The sequence below is a fragment of the Sorex araneus genome, chromosome 5, assembly GCF_027595985.1.
Source record: "Sorex araneus isolate mSorAra2 chromosome 5, mSorAra2.pri, whole genome shotgun sequence".
In the NCBI taxonomy this organism is placed as follows: Eukaryota; Metazoa; Chordata; class Mammalia; order Eulipotyphla; family Soricidae; genus Sorex; species Sorex araneus.
The window spans coordinates 124,580,140-124,597,970 of NC_073306.1; the positions used below are offsets into that span (position 1 = coordinate 124,580,140).

Sequence of the window (17,831 nt, forward strand, 5' to 3'; positions counted from 1 at the left end):
GCTTCCATCAGCTAAATTCAGGAATACAGGAATACTAACCTATAGTAAAAGAATGCAATCCACCAAATATAAAAAGAGTTTATAAATTTATACTGACATAAACTGGAAAAAAGGAGGAGAAACATTTTTGTTTGGGAAACCTAACAACAAATTAGAGTGAAAACAAGAAAAACACTACTTTGTGGGGCTAGAGAGACAGTACAGCGGGGTAGGTGCCTGCCTTACACGTAGCCAGTCCAGGTTCAATCCCTGGCACCGCATATGATCCCTGGAGTACTGGCAGGAATAATTCTTGAGTGCAAAGCCAGAGTTAGCCCTGAGCATTGCCAGGCATGGCCCCCGAAACAATAACAAAACAATAAGAAAATCACTACTTAGCAACAATCATAAGAGATTATGGATTTAGGCAAAAATAATCAATGGAAACTGACTAGTGAGATACTGTGGAATAGGGTATTATTACCATTACTATGATTTTGGTAGAATGCCAAATCCATCTGTGTCTGGGGCCAGTCCCTGCTCTTGGCATGGGGACAGCACTTGGCAGTGCTTGATGAGCATGTGGTATCAGGGACCAAACCCAGGCCTCCCACGTGCAAATCATGCACTCAGTCCATGAAGTTACCTTTCCAAAGCTACTTAAAGGGAAAAACTAACTTTATGGTGGAGAACCCTGGCACATACCACTAAGACATCAAAGTATATACTATCTAACGAATGACTGTGTTTCTCCTGGTGTACAGTGAGACAGACATATCATTTTGGTGATACTTCTAAATCTCCATCCAACCTCTGAAAAAATGCAAATGTAAACTGAGGCACAATCTATAAAACAATGGGTCTATACTCCTTATTTTCTGGTTCTTTTTTGGGCCACACCTCGCAGAGCAGAGCTCGGGGGTTACTCCAGGCTCTGCACTCAGGAATTACTCCAAGCAGTGCTCAAGGACCATACGGGATGTGGGGAATTGAACCTGGGTCAGTCACGTGTGAGGCAAACACCCTACCCACTGTACTGTCTCTCTAGCTCCAGGTCTATACGCTTTAAAAAACATCAATGTTGTCAAAGGAAAGTAAAGAGGGAGCATCTAACTAAAAAGATATGAACAATCAGTTGTGCTTGGTGATGCTTAGACTACTGGGGAAACTCTACAGCACTGTTTCTCAGTTTTATTTCAACAGCGGTCCCTTTCAGAATTTTTTTCTGTGGCCCCTGTCCTTCAGGTCAGACTCCGACCGGAGTCATGCCCATGAAAACCTGGGGCCCCTGCTGAGACACTGAAAGAGCACACAGGAGCCCTGGATACCAGTGGCCCCACGTGATCCCCCAAGCACTGTTGGTAGCAACCCTCCAAACACAGAGCTTGAGTGGCCCCTGAGCACGGCTGGGCATGGGCCCCTAAAACAAAAACTACTGAAAGAAATAATACAATTCAGATATGGACTGTGGATGGTAATTCTGAGAGCTACAGAAGTGCAAGTCCTTGAGGCTGGACAGAGCACAGCAGGCTGAGGCTCTCGCTTTGCATGCAGCTGACCTTTGTAAGCATCCCCAGTACCACATATGGGCGCCTGGGCACTGGAGTCTACTCTGGATAAAGGGGATACCGAAGCTGTGAAGTGAAATTACCTCGAATCTAAAAATAAGGCAGATGTTTAAAATAATCACTATTTTGGGATTCTGTTGTGCACTTGATGTCTAACTAGATTCTATGATTTCATTTTGCATTTTAAGAATGGAAATCTTCTCCAATAAATTCCAATTAAATGAGCTGAGAAAGGAAAAAAGAAAAGTCACTTTGCAAAATGTTATTCTGATTCTATTCTATGACAAATGAAAAAAAACAAAAAACAAAAAAAACCCCAACAAACCCACTGTACTCCAGTATCGTGTACTGGTAAATTTATTTTTCACAAATTGAACGAAGAAGTGAACATGCTGTTATGATAATGAGATCCAGGCTATTGCGGCTAGAGGATAAAAGCTGCAAACAAGGAAGCAGGGAAGGCGAAAGTGAGTTTTGTGGTGCTGAACTGGCCCAGAAATCTCACCACTGGTGGACAGACCCGAGCAAATACAGATGACGGCAGATGACAGCCTGGGTCTGTGTTTGTGACTACTTCCTCGCTCTTGCCACAAAAAGGGTCAGAAGCGACAGTAGTCCCGTAGCAGAGGGGCACAGAATGGCTTTCTAAATTCCATCCTTGAATTAAAGAAACGGAAAATCCTTGAAGAAACTGTGAGCTCCCTGGCCATGGCAGAAAACTGTGACGTGAATCTAAATACCCAGTGCTTCTAGAAAGGAGGAAAATGCTCAGGAGCTGATGGGAGATGGCAAGAGAAATTAAGCGCCAACTTGAAAGGCCTCCCAACAACTACCCGTGAGCAACAAATAATATGAGTCTTGAAACCACCTGTAAGACATCTCGAGTCCATCAGGACACAAACAAACAAACAGGACAGTTGTACATTCCTTATAGGATTTCAATCAGCAAATATAGGAATGACTGATACAGAAAACTACCACCAAGCAAATGCCATGGAAATAATTACTGAAGGCAAAAAACTACCTCTGGATGCTAAACTCAATGCGCAACAACAATATAATGAGAAACAGGATATCCGGTGTCTCAAACCATCTCCCAAAATACTATTTGAAAGGTATAAAGTTTTCAATGGAGACACCTTCGAATGGAAAGCCCCTCATCTGCCAAGTCATAACATCTCAAGTTACAAGAGCCACGAGACCAGGCACCCCACCAGGATGTACTCAGATGGGCGTGGCATCTCAGCTCACCTCTTTTTGCCCAAAACGCACAACCTTGAATCTGGGCATGAGAAAACTCAGGCAAACACAAACGGGGGCTATTTTAGAAGTCACAGTTCCAAAAGAGAGTGACAAAAGAGGGGCTCAAAGTTAGAAGGCTGACTCCTGACAGAAACATAACACACTGGGAGGAAATGAGGGCTCCAGGGCTTACCAGACCATGGTAAGACATAGTGGTGACATGAAAGGACCCTAAAAATCTGTCCTCTGTCACAATGGTTACTGAAGTTTAAAATGATTTCAGCATGTAAAGTTTTCTTTTGTTTTGCTTTTTTGCTTTTTGGGTCACACCCAGCTATGCTCTGGGGTTACTCCTGGCTCTGCACTCAGGAATTATTCCTGGCAGTGCTTGGGGGACCATATGGAATGCCGGGATTGAACCCAGGTCAGTCGTGTGCAAGGCAAATACCTTACCCACTGTACTATCGTTCAGGCCTCAGCATGTAAAGTTTTTAACAGTGAATTTTGTTTAAAAATTCTATAAATACTGAGAATGATTCAAGTCAAATATTTTATCTACTTTTTTAATTTTTTTTTCTTTACAGGGGGCTCACCAAGTGATGCTCAGGGGGGTTACCCTGGTAGTGCTCAGGGGACCGGGACTGAACTGGGATTGGCCGTGTGCAAGGCAAGTGCCTTACCTGATGTACCATCTCTCTGGCCCCATCAAGTCAACTATTTTTAAAAGGCATCTTCAGTCTCTGTCACTTTCTGTCTCTGTCACTTCTATCCTATTCCCTTACTTCCTCTATAAGCAACCATTTAAAATTAAAGGTTTTACCTCCAATCTTCCCCTTGAAGGTAAGACATGCTCAGGATACAGCTGTGCTCACAGCTTTTTAGATAAATGCTAAGTATACATATAGTAGAGCATAGCATACTACACACAGCTTTTCCACTGTTGCTTCTTTTTAAAGCAAAACAATATATTCAGGAGATGATTTCACAGAAGTACGTAAAAATATATTTCTCACTCTTATATGCGAGTTGGAGAGACTATAGTTGAGTCAATCAGTCCTCCACTGCTGTACAACTGAACTGTTTGTCATGCCTTCTTCCGGTGTCTTGAGTTAGGGTAATATTATTGGAAAAAAGAGTTTATGAATCCTCTTGCATATGAAGCAGGTGAGGAACAGAGGGAGAGTGCAGCAGGAAAGGCATTCATTTGCCTACAATGGTCCAACTTCAATCCCTGGTACCACATATGGGCCACTGAGCATCACCAGGAGTGATTCCTGAGTGCAGAGCTAGGGGGACGGCCCGAGCACAGCTGGGTGTGGCAAAAAAGCAAGTAAGATCAAGGAAGCAACCAAAGTAAGAAACGAGGCTTACGGACAGATCAAACTGCAGAAACTGGTGGTCATAGATAATGACATTAGTTTTCTTTTTCTGGCTCAAGTATGAGAAGGGAGGTGGAAGTTCCGATGAACAGAGGTGGGCAGCAGACCCCACTCACTGTCCTCACAGTCTCCGCTGTCCTTTTCTCCTCATGACAGGACCCTTTTTCTTGCATAAGGCAGTGTGAAACTAAAGCCGTTTCCAGAAACCCAGGGTGGGTAAGGAAATACAGTTCAATGACGTGCAGATGGCTGGGGTTATCTGGAAAACTGTTGCATCAGGCCTACCTTCCTGAACATTCTAGCTTGGGCCCAAGAGAACGTAAGCCCCCTTTGCTGGGAAGCTGTCGGAGAAAACAGGAGAAACCCAGGATGCTAAGGACATGAGTTCTGGGCCACCCATCTCTGGCCCCTGAACTGAGAAAAGCAAAGTTCTGTTGAGGGCCTGTCACAATCAGGAGATAAATTTAAACGGCCAAGATGACTTGTTATCTGAAAGATAACAGGGCGAGTCTCATCACACACTTGTCATTTTACCATCAAATCTCACACGTTATTTTCCTATGAAAACTCACCCATAACACAAGTGAGAGAGAGGAACATATAGACCAAGGGTGTGACTGAGATGCAGTCCAAACGAGATGTTAGCAAAAGTATATACACAAAAACTTCTGAGTAAGCCAGAAGTGAAGGGCCCATTTGGTGAAAGCCCCCATCTGGGGGCAATTATCTAGTCCCAATGCTTTTCTGTATGGTCTGCAGACTCACGGCTCTTTTTCATGCTATAAATTTGAGGTGAACAAAGGCTCAAGGGAAACAAGTAATAATGTTCAGAAAATTGAAAAACAACAATATAAACAGGGATAGATCTGAGGGACTGCAATGAGAACCTGAGTGACTCAATTTCCTGAATCAGGGCAGTTTTCAGATGGATTATGGCCCTCAATTTAGCACTGTATTGTCAGCCTGAAGCCCAAAATGTGGCAAAGCTTCTTAGAGTATCTTTATGATCATGTGACAATGCACACAGTACAAAGAACGAGTGTACTACTGATACCTCTCTCGTCCCTTCCGCTACTTTTCCATTACTCGATTACGTTATTCTTTTCTTTTTAAGAAAACATCGTCTCCTGGTGCAGTCTACACCAGGTATCAGCAGAGTGGGCGACCATGCGGTGCCAGGCACTTGCCCTGGCCACCCTCACGCAAAAGCATGTGCCTGAGTTATTTATCTTTCTAGTCTTCTATTGTTTTTGTTGTTATTTGTTTTTTGCTTTTTGGGTCTATTTACCTTCTGAGTTATTTATCTTTCTAGTCTTCTATTTTTTTTTCTTTTTGGGTCACACCCAGCAATGCACAGGGGTTACTCCTGGAGGTGCTCAGGGGACCATATGGGATGCTGGGAATCGAACCCGGGTTGGCAGCGTGCAAGGCAAACACCCTACCCGCTGTGTTATCGCTCCAGCCCCCTTCTGATTGTATTTTTAAAGTATACATTCTCTAATGTTTTAGAACACAATGGTTTCTTAATGAAAATCTCTATAATCAGAGAAGTAAAAAAATTTTATAGCCGGGGAGACAGTGGTTGCGGAGCGTATGCCCTGCCCACGTGGGCCCCGGGGATAATCCCAGGCTCCTGAGCACTGTCAGCTTAACCCTGAAAGCCTCCAAGCCTTGCTGGGGTGCCCCTGGTCCATCCCAGCTGACAAAGGAGTCATTCCTGGGGGCTCCTGGCAAGATTTCGGGAGAGGTTTTCCTCCCTCCAAATTACCTAGAGCCCCACCCAAACCCACTGATTTTTGGCAAGCTGGTACAATTTTCCAGCCCATTATCTACGCACAAATATTTCATTTCAACCTCAGCAAATTTCCATTTCTCCTGGCACTTGAGAAGTCTGCATCAACAAACCACCTCATCAAGCCGAGGGGAGCCGGGGGCCACATGGGGCGAGCTGGGAGCCCGTGCAAGCTGCCAGCCTGATGATCCACCTCCGTGGCAGGTCTACTATCTGGAATCTCAGATTTCCATCCCAGGTCCATTCCTTGGGGCACGGCTGCATTCCTTACCATGCAAATGTCGAGAACTGGCACAGATACCTGCCCACTGAACGCCTGTGGGCATCCACTCATTATCCCACACCAAAGCCCCCAGTACTCCTGCTTCCCGGGGGCCCAGCCTGGTGTCTGGCCCAGTTTAGGTGTGGGTCAGTCAGCCAAAAGCTGCTGCCGTGAGAGCAGGAAGGGGAGAAGAGTGGACGGCAAGGTGACAGGGGGGCGTTGGGACAGCAGGAAAAGGAGCAGGGAGTGAATGAGAGAGGACACTGGGAAGAGAGGCAGGAGAGCGCTGAGAATGACCGCTGGGACGGGCTATGTGGCCACCGTCACTCCTCCTCTGATGGCCATGCTGTTTATTCCTTCTTCCTCCACAACACTCTTCCTCCTGATTTAGTTTAGGATCCTTCCCCTCGCTTTCAACTCTGCTCTGAAGTCACTCGGAGAAGCCTTTCTAGCCCTCCCCTGAGTCAGGGGACCACCCCCTCCCATTCTTTTCCTCTTCTACTTTATTTCTTGGTAATAAGAATCACTATGTAAAGTTATCCCTCCCCCCCGCCGCACCCCCCTTCCCGGCCACATCATCATACTAAAATCCAGAGCTTTGTGGCAGCATCAACTGTCTCGAATGACAATGTCTCTCTCCAGAACATCAAACAATACCTGTGACTCAGCAAAGATGCACCCAAGAACTGGACTCGGCTTTCCTTTTTTTGGGGGAGATGGGGGGGGTGAAGGAGGGGTGTGCTGACGCACTGCCTGCCTTAACCTGGGCGTCATGGAAAACCCACGTACCCCCCTGATGTGATGGAACAACCAGGCTGGCATCTCACTCTGCTGGGCCTCCCCAACGAAGGCTTTCCCTGAGAAAAGCCGAGGTGACAACTCGGTATTTCTCACACACACACACACACACACACACACACACACACACACACACACACACACACACACACACACACACACACACACACACACACACACACACACACACACACACACACACACGCTGGCATCTCACTCTGCTGGGCCTCCCCAACGAAGGCTTTCCCTGAGAAAAGCCGAGGTGACAACTCGGTATTTCTCACTCACTCACACACACACACACACACACACACACACACGCGCGCGCGCGCGCACGCACACACACACACACACACACACACACGGGGAGGGTCTGGGGCAGGGAGAGGAGCTCCTGGCTGCTGGCTGAAGGGAACACGGTGAGGCGTCACAGCACCAGCATCGTCTTCCTGAGCCCTAGGGAACTGCACCTTCACTATCCTGGACGGGGCGCAGGGCTGACCAGGGCACTGTGCTGCGAGGCTGCCATTAGCCCTAGTCGCCGTCCACGACACTCAGAGACCATCTGCTCCAGGGGATCCAGTCTGAACCCTCCGGCCCCCTCCCTCCATGCCCAAAGCATGTCCGACCTGAACGGGGCGATACAAGGTACACTTGGTACAAGGCATACTCCAAACCTGACCTTTGCTCCTGCCCCTCTGGCTTGCGGAAGGCAGAAAGTGTGTCCCCGGCAGGCGAGCCACCAGGGCTGCTGGTGCTCTGCAGACACACTGGCGGCTCTGAGAATGGAGAGGAAAGCCCGAGGAAGGCAGGCGGAGGCTCCAGGGTGTGAGTGGAGCTAAGCCAGCCTCCCCACTAATTAACCCTCACACCTGAATCCCCCACTGGACTCCTGCCTCTATGTCTTAATTGCTTCAGATCTCATCAAGGGAGGGAGGAATACAATTTATGGGACTAATACAACCAAAGGGAAAAGTATGTGACATTCAATGTTATTCATTATTCCTTTAGCAAAGACCTGGATAAAAAAAAAGGGGAGGGGAACAACAGGTACGAACTGGGCGGCTCGGGAACGGAGAAGAGAAAAAAAAAAGAAAAAGAAAAAAAAAGAGTTATGTACTTAGAGTAGTGGGACCTCCTATCTCTTCATTCTAAGCAATGGAAAACTAATTATCAAATGCTTCCTTGGCAGTAGGGCTGTCTTGTCTGGGGGGAAACTCCAACAACAATAGTGAGTTTTGTGCTGAAATATGGAATGTAATCAAGGTAAAGAGAATATGAAGTGAAATTCATCAGTTACACAGGTCGGGGGTGGGGGGCGGGGGTGGGATGTTACTGGGGTTTTTGGTGGTGGAATATGGGCACTGGTGAAGGGACGGGTGTTTGAGTATTGTATAACTGAGACATAAGCCTGAGAACTTTGTAACTTTCCACATGGTGATTCAATAAAATAACACACACACACACACACACACACACACACACACACACACACACACACACACAGGGAGTCTCTCTAGCAAGTCTTAAGTCTTTAATTCTGGCCCCAAAGCACAGAAACCGGGCAAAAAAAAAAAATCAGCAGTGCAGCCTGAGCGTCCTCAAGTCCTAGGGAAGCACCTGGAAAGGGGACGGGGCTCCCCCACCGGCTGCCTTTGCAGAAGGGGCTGCTCTGGGGCCTGCTCAGGGCTCGGCCCTCGTCCCTGGGCAGGCTGCTTCTCACTCAAGGCGCCTGTCCAGGATGACGGGGGAAACAGCCTGTCCGGGCAGTTGGTGCTCTTCTGGGGTGGTCTGACCGGGATGCTTGGAGGCCACAGCAAACCTCTGCGGAATCCACAAGCCCACGGGGAGCACGTTCTCTGACACGTGAGCTGGGGTGGGGCTGAGGCTTTTCCCCACATCTATGATCTTTCCACAGGGTTCTCTTTCCCACACCTGTGTACACGGCTCCATCCACTCCCACAGTCACAGTCATCTTCCGATGAAAATGCAGGCCTCTCGCCTTGAGTATGCATTATGGCTCTTCAAAAATCTTATGTAACTGCAGATGACCGAACACTTCTCATTTACCAAACAGTCAACGATGGGCAAATAATAGACTGTGGGTGATGTACACGCCGGAGTAGCAGGACCGTCTGATTAAACTCTTTAATCTGGGGGCTGGAGCGATAGCACAGCGGGGAGGGCATTTGCCTTTGCCTTGCACGCGGCCAACCTGGGTTCAAATCCCAGCATCCCATATGGTCCCCTGAGCACCGCCAGGAGTAATTCCTGAGTGCAGAGCCAGGAGTAACCCCTGTGCATTGCCGGGTGTGACCCAAAAGGCAAAAAAAAAAAAAAAAAAAAATTCTTTCCTCTGTTGCAGTTAAGAATGCATCTCAGGGCTGGAAAGAGAGTGTAGTGGCTGGGGTGCTTGCGTTGTGTACTCTGAGTGCAGGTGGTGTGGCCCCAAAACAACAGCAGCAAAACTCTAAACCAACCGAGAACGCAGCTCACCCATTTCACAGCTGATTTCGCTGAGCCCTGAGAACCACACGATGATCTTTGGGATTCTGTCTCTAAACTCTTTTCGACAGCTTATTTGTAGCACCTGGACACGAGGGCAAATGGCCGCAAGGACGTGTGCTGGGAGCAGTGTTCTCTGGGTGGTCTCCAGCCCCCGCTCTGCTCCCACATCAGGCGAGCACAGAACCTCGGTCTCCGCTCTGTCTCTGCGGAAGAACCTGGACCCCTCGCCCTCCCGCTGCAGCATCTTTACAGCCCACTAACCTCTCTCCAGAACTAGTGACCTAACTCCCTGCTACCAAAGTACACTCCTGGGGCTGGAGCAATAGCACAGCGGGGAGGGCGTTTGCCTTGCACGGGGCCAACCCGGGTTTGAATCCCAGCATCCCATATGGTCCCCTGAGCACCGCCAGGAGTAATTCCTGAGTGCAGAGCCAGGAGTAACCCCTGTGCATCACCGGGTGTGACCCTCCCCCCACCAAAAAAAAGACATTCCTCCAGTGTGGGCAGACACTTCAAAATAAGGGGCTGGGCGGGATTCCCCTCTTCTAGCCCGTGTCCTCACGTGAACATGTCTCTCGCTGGTTTCTATGCTTGCTTGCTCTTTTAGGCTCGTGTCCTATATTTCCTGAACATGTATCTCCTGAGCATGTATTTCTTTCTTCACTCCTTTTCACGTGGAAGTTTCATCCAACAAAATTTATCTTGTTTCACTATTTCACCGCCTCTTAAAATTCTTTTTTGCGAAGGCGAAGGACCAGGAAGGCTGGCGCCGAGGTTAGGAATGAGTTCCTTTTCCGACGAAGAGCAATTCCTCATTGCATCCCGCGTCTGAGTAATCGGGTCACGGGGATCATTCCTCGTGCCATGTAGCAGAACAAGTGCAGTTCGGGTGCGGCTGTTGAACGGCTGCCTCGTGGGGCTCACACAGGACGTAAAGACCTGTGTTCTGTAAGCGCTCACAGCCAACGTGCCGAGTTCTGACCCAAGCGCTGTTGAGCAGACGTGGGAGCACTCTTCTTGAGTCTGCTTCCCTTCTTGCTCCTCACTTCACCGAGCCATGGGCAACAGGAATTCACAGAAACTTTCCTGCTGGGTCTTTGGGTCTTACCTGGAGGTGCTCAGGGCTCACTTCTGGCTCTACGCTCAGGAAACGCTACTGGCAGGCTCGGGGGACTATCCAGGGCACAAGGCACAAACCCAGATTTGACACATGCAAGGCTAGCACTGTATCTGCGGTACTATCCCTCCAGCCTCCCCACAGCCCTTCTCTGGGTCATTTTTAGCCTGATAAAATTTCCATGACATAGAGTTCACTGCCTTAAGTACTAAAAAATACATAACAGAAAGGGTAGTTTGTAAGTTATAAAACTTCAAAAACAACTAAAAAGAGCAGACATCAGTGGCAGAGAACTGGGAAGTAGTCCGTTTGGAAGAGAGGAGTAGGGGAACTGACTGGACCTGGGAGTTGGCAATGCCATCCATCCTCACCGGGGTCCTCATTTACCTTCGGTGGCATCTCACAGCCCCCACCCCGGAGCACCCGAGTGTGGTAGAATTTGTTTCCTCATTCAGGTGGAGTGTGGCAGAAGTTCAGAAATGGACTCAGCATACGAAAGACCTCGATACTCTTCAATTTTGGTTTGGGATTATACCGGTATTCCTGTATCTCTTCCCATTCCCCAGAAAGGGACACTAAAAACAGCTATTCTGGAAGCTTTTCCCTTCTTCTCCCCAGACTCGAATTCAGGATAGTTCCATCTGGCTGCTCTGCATACAAATCAATGACCCTGATGAATTCACCTTACCCACAAGCCCCGACGCCTTCCATTTCTGGCACTGCGCCTATGCAATTACTAGTACTATCTAGCCTTCACTCACAGGCCTCTGGTCATATCCTGTCTCCAAAGGTCTTCAAATGCCAGCCCCATATTTCTAATTCCCCTCCTGGAAATTCTTGCAGATGTGGTCAGATAACATGGTTTCAAATTGCCCATTCAATTTTGGTCCCTTCTATTATGATACATGGTGAACACTGCAAAGCAGAACAAAACTTTACAGCAAAGACCATAAGCTCTTCTGCCCTGAAGTCAGCAGACTTCTGGAACTGTGCATGTTTTAGGTCTGGACCACGAAGTCTCTACTATATACAAGTGGGCATGATGTATTTTGAAACAACGACTTAAAAACGAGAATGCTAGACTATGCACAATAGTTTCCCGCCCCTGGACCTAGTATTGCAATTCTAATTAGATGTGCTGGTCAAATGTTTGTGCTTTAACTGCTGACAATGTTAATCTGTTTAAAATTGGTCATTTTAAAATTGGTTCTTTTAGGGGCTGGAGCAATAGTATAGCAGGTAGGGTGTTTGCCTTGTACACGGCCAACCCGGGTTCGATTCTCAGCATCCCATATGGTCCCCTGAGCACCACCAGGAGTAATTCCTGAGTGCATGAGCTAGGAGTAACCCCATGCATCGCCAGGTGTGACCCAAAAAGAAAAAAAGAAAAAAACTGGTTCTTTTAAAACTGGTGTTTCACTGTAGCAATTCTTTCATCCAAGTATCACCTCACTAGTACGAATCCCAATAAAAATTGGTCCTCTCCCTAATTTTCCTTTGAGTTAAAAGAACCACAATGCCACACAATTTCTCTTAGGGTGAATTCCCCCTCTTCTGGATTTTTTTTTTTTTGACTTTTTGGGTCACACCCGGCAATGCACAGGGGTTACTCCTGGCTCTGCACTCAGGAATTACCCCTGGTAGTGCTCAGGGGACCATATGGGATTCTGGGAATAGAACCTGGGTCGGCCGCATGCAAGGCAAACGCCCTCCCCGCTGTGCTATTGCTCCAGTTCCTCTTCTGGGTTTTTGCTAGTTGCTACCAACCTGATTACTTAAAGCGCACTAACTTTTGAAGAGTAGTCTGCTTTCTCTCTAAAAAAGAAAGCTCATTATACAAAAACCACAATACAAGGATATTTCTGCGGGAGTTGGGCAGGAAAGGTCAAGTAGCCATCAGTTTTGACTCCACTCCCTGTGTCCTGCTGCTTGCAGTGACTCCCTCTCGGTGGTTTCTTCAATGTGAGACAAGTGCCTCTAAACTTCTATCACCTGTATCATGAAAAAGCTTGTGTCTATTTGGCTTTTGATTCTAATAGAGGTCACACCCATAGGTGTCAGGGGGCCACGTCGTGCCAGGGATCAAACTGGCTATGCACTCGCTAAACGTGTGCTCTACCCCTGGGGCTGTCTCCCTGACTCCAAAAAAGGCTTTGAGCTGCCCCTCACCCTTCCGACTGCATGCTTCCAAGATAATATTAGGCAAATGCACCAAGCTAGAGGAATACTCACTCAATGCTCTACCTTTTAGCCACATCCCTGGCCTTGAAGAATAAATACTCAGGATAAAAATCATCGCTGGTGCCAGAGAGATGGTACAGTTTTCACGAGGCGGGGCACTTGCCTTGCATGCGCCCAAATCAGGTTCGATTCTTGACCCCACCTGGTCCCCGGGGCATGGCCAGGAGTATCTCTATGCATAGGGCCAGGAGTAAAGTCCCGAGCACTGCCAAGTGTGGCCCCCAAAACAACAACAACAAGACCATTACTAATGACAGTGGTTATAAACCAAAATTTGACAGTCTCTTGACAAGTTAGAGCCTTTTTAAATGGATTTATTTCCCAATCTAGCTACAACTGTTAGTATTTTCACTCTGAAATGGGGTTGCTCAAGAACTCTGAATCAGAAGCTTTTTGGTTCATGCATGCTTTTTAAGATGTATCAACTCCAATCTTTGTAATAACATTCTGACGTCCCGTTATTTGGTTTGGTTAAAATCAGAAAAGACAATCTTCAAATCCACTTCGGTGGGCACACACGAACTGTAATCTTCTATAAGGCGTGGACGGCGGCAGACCTGGAGGGTCCGCCTGCCTTCCCTGCCTGTGCAAGGCACCCCCTGCTCAGTGCCAAGACACTAACGGTTCAGGACACAAGACAGCCTACTGACCAAGTGAAAACTGCCAGAATCAATCTATACATCAAGAATCAGAAAACCAGCCAACTAGACATTTTGTTTACTCTGATACAAATAAATTGTTCTATTCTCTACTCGGGGGCTACGACTCTGCAGTACGAGTTGAACAAAAGTGAAAGGGAAGAAACAGTCTTGTTAATGGGAGTGACTATTCATTGGGCTGCGGACCCTGCCCGAGACCCCCTGCCTGCCCTCTGCAGGACACCAGGCCACGGGAGAAATCTGACAGGTCCTCACCAGCCAAGTCAGGCCCTGTCACAACGTCCCGGAATTCAGGGCCCCCCCTGAGGCAAACAGCAATCATCCTGATGGTTACCTGCAAGTCATTTTGCGGGTTCCAGTCTGAATCAAATATGATGCAGGTATCGGCAGCTGTGAGATTGATCCCCAGGCCTCCCGCTCTGGTGCACAGGAGAAAGACAAAGCGGTCTGAGTCTGGCTTACAGAACCGGTCGATGGCTGCCTGGCGCAGGTTTCCCCGTACTCGCCCATCGATCCGCTCATAGGTGTATCTGAGGGGACCCAAACGAACGAGAGCCCAGGTGTTAATCATGACTGCAAAAAAGAGAACGGCAAACAACACAACACGCTGCGGACGGCCTTAAATCCCACTCTTGCGAATTTGGACCGAAAGTCTCCCCCACTCTCATATATATATACACATACATGCAGCAGGGATGACACCTAGGACAGAACTGCAAAATGTCCCCACCCCCGAAACAGCAACCAAACGAAGCGTCACGCCAGCCATAAACTCAGGAGCACAAGACAGTACTATTGACGTAAAGCATCAACTCCCGTGACCCAAGAAATTTAGTCTGGTTCCCCCAGTGTTTACTTGCACGAAGTCTAATAACACCAGCAAGCAAAGGGAAGCCTCAACCACCTGCATCCCCCTGCCCCCCAAACCCTTAGCAGTGCTTGTCACAGGAGGCAGAGGCAGGTCCAGCTGCTCTTGGAGCAAGTGAGAGCAGGAAGCAGTTTGGCCTTCAGCAAGCCCTTCTGCCTCCTGGCTGGTGTTTTCTGACCTAACAGTTCCTCCAAGGTTTAGAGGTATACAACAAGTTTATAGCTGAGTTTATATGTCTCTGGGCAGTATACTGCCAATGAAACAGGAACAAATCATAAGAAAGGTTTTGAGTTGTTGTCAGGGAAACAGAATAATTTTTAGAGGAAAATGCAGTGAAGAAATTAATAAAGCTGAAGATCATGAAGAAGGTCTGTGTTTTGGAACGTTGAGCAGTAAGGGTGGACTCGTTCATTAACGGTGGGGCTATATAAACTGGCTCAGCCTCCATAGAAAGCAGAATGAAGACATCTCAAAAACTGAAAAAAGAACTATTGTATGTTCCCAACAATTCCAGTCCTTGGTATCTATCCCAAGAGCACAAAAACAGAAAATTCAAAAACATACATGCACGCCCGTGTTCACTGCAGTGCTATTCAGTGTCCCAAATCTGGAAACTAGCCAAGTGCTCTGTGACACGGGGGTAGATAAGATGTGTACATGGATGCACAATGAAATACTACTCAGCTATAAGAAAAGATGAACTTCTGTTGCATCACAGAAGAGGCTGTCACTTAAGGAAGTCAGAAGGAGCAAGACCACTAACACATGACCTGACTCAGATGTGGGATATACAGAATACAAGGGAATAGGCAGTATCTAATAAAAATGAATCCTTACACTATAACCACAGGACTGTGGTGACCAAGGGGTGGTGGCATGGACAGGAAGGGTCCTGCAGACACGAGTGTCCTGAGTGATATGGTACTTTGGTGGTGGATATGGATTGGTCAACAACGTACCTTTAGAACACAAACATTTACACTCTTATGAAAAAACACTGTTACCTCAGTCATAATACTGATAATATGTTTATGTGAAAGAAACAAAGTCAAAAAGCACATTTGATAGCAGGGGACAAAGGAAAGGGAGGAAAAATTGAAAGTGCTCTGGGCCACACAGTTACCTGTTCCCCCACTGAGAAAACACCAGTGCTACCTATGAAACAAGCAACTAATGCAATTAAAGTGTCGAAGCAGTTTGGACAGCAACCAAGTCTTATTCATTCTTCAATAACAAATGAATGACAAAAGTGACACTGTCCAATTTATGACCAACAAAAACTAACTGGCACAGTAAACAGAAACACTGAGAAGAAGGGAAAAAAGTCATTCTAAACCTAAGAACATGAATCCTGACAAAAAAATGCTATCAGTAGCCCAGAGAACAGGTAGTGCAGGAAATGAGACCTCCGAAACATTAGATAAATAGCTGGAACGAGAATAAAGAAGGGCATTAAAGGGATGATGGCTCGCAAGGGATGGCTCCATAAACTAAACTGGCTCAGGGCCACAGCGACAGTACAGCAGACAAGGCACTTGCCTAGCATGTGGCTGACCCAAGTTCAATCCTTGGCACCCCAGATGGCTCCCCAGCACCGCCAGGAGTGATTCGTGAATACAGAGCCGGGGTAACCCCGGGTGTGGCCCAAGAATAAAAACAAAACAAAAACTAAACTGGGCTTGATATTCCTGACTATCCAGAGAAAAAGGGAAAAAAAATCAAGTAAAATAATTCCCCCCCAAACCCAGACCTACTCAGTGTAAGTGAGGGGAGCAAAGAAAGAACTGAGACTGAAAATCATGTCTTCCTCCACGAAGCCGCAGGAATCCACGCCAGGAATTACAGGCATAGATGCCAACTGAGACGAAAGCCTGTGGGCCAGATGCGAAGATAAAACAGGTAGTGCAACAGGCACAGATTTGTCACAGAGGCACAATCTTGTGTTGTAAGATAAAAAGCTGGGGGTCAGATGCAATTACCATGATTACCAACGACAGCTACGGGCAGCACTAACAGCCATCTCTGTGCCGGCACAGTGGTCCATGCTTTCTCACAACCCTCCCATGAAGTCAGACACTGTTAAAATTTGGGTCCATTTGATCATTCTACACTCTTAAGCAGTTCGCTTTATGGCCTTCATGTTGCCTCCTACATTTTTGTTTTTTTTGCTTTTTGGGTCACACCCAGCAATGCACAGGGGTCACTCCTGGCTCATGCACTCAGGAATCACCCCTGGTGGTGCTCAGGGGACCATATGGGATGCTGGGATTTGAACCCGGGTTGGCCGAGTGCAAGGCAAATGCCCTACCCGCTGTGCTATCGCTCCAGCCCCGCCTCCTACATTTAAACACAGCAGTCCAGAGAGATGTCCATAAAAACTTAGAAGGGAAAATTAGTAAATAAATTAGAGACCCTAAGAAACTTGTAACTCAGGTAGAAGCTGACAGCAGAAAGTAGAGGGACCTGCGTTCTGCGCATCTCCATGGGGCCCTCGCTGGAGTCTGCTGTGGCCTGTGATGTGGAGGCAGCAGCGCAGGGCTGAGATTAGATTCTGCAATTCACGGGCCAGAGAGATGATGCAGCAGGAGGCTGGGCACTTGCCTTGCATGCAACCAACATGGGTTAAATCCCTGGCATCCTGTACAGTCCCCTGCAGCCTGCCAGGGGTGATTCCGGGGTGCAGAGACAGAAGTGACCCCCGAGCACTGCTGGGGTGTGGCTCCCCCTCAAAAAAAGAAAAAAGACTCATTCAGCAATGGTGCTATGCCGTAGACATGTGAATGAGCATGACTGCAGGCAGAAAAGACTCAATGGTCTTCTTTATTTTTTTTTTCTTTTTGGGTCATACCTGGCGATACTCAGGGGTTACTCCTAGCTCTGCACTCAGGAATCACTCCTGGCAGTGCTCAGGGGACCATATGGGATGCTGGGATCAAACCCAGGTTGGCTGAGTGCAGAGCCCCACCTATTGTACTACCACTCTGGCCCCAACTTAATGTTCTTTGACAAAACCATCTACACCACCTGAAAGGAATTAGATTTCCAAGGATCTGTGCAAAGTGGACCCCAAACTAGTCTTAAGGAACAGGAGAAATCAATAGATAGTGATGATACAACTCAGCTGGCACCAGAGGAAAAAAATTGTGTAAGATGAGATGTGCTTTGTGAGCTCTGGTATAACAGCAGAAATTATACAGGATGATTCTAACAGTCTCATTGCATATTAAAATTCAGTTAAGTGCTCAGTCTTGAGGGAGTGTGCTTAATGTTTAAGATGTTTAAGAATAAATTTAAAAAAAAAAGATGTTTAAGAACACAAAACTTAAACATCCAATTCTAAAAAGAAAGAAAAACAACCAACCCAGAAGTGTTGGAGAGATCAAGAGTGGGTAGAGCACTTGCTTTGCATGAAGCTGAC

The 17,831-nt window shown here is 47.3% G+C and overlaps 1 protein-coding gene across 6 annotated transcripts in view; it reads right to left on the reverse strand.

Moving 5' to 3' along the window:
- The window catches only part of CHD6 (chromodomain helicase DNA binding protein 6), a 198,788-nt gene that overhangs the window by 62,701 nt on the left and 118,256 nt on the right, over positions 1-17,831 (reverse strand). For all 6 annotated transcript variants that reach the window (XM_004612489.2, XM_055140902.1, XM_055140897.1 and 3 more), the window contains one exon: positions 13,880-14,075. In XM_004612489.2, coding sequence (XP_004612546.2) covers positions 13,880-14,075 — 196 coding nt within the window. The remainder of the gene's footprint in view (positions 1-13,879; positions 14,076-17,831) is intronic.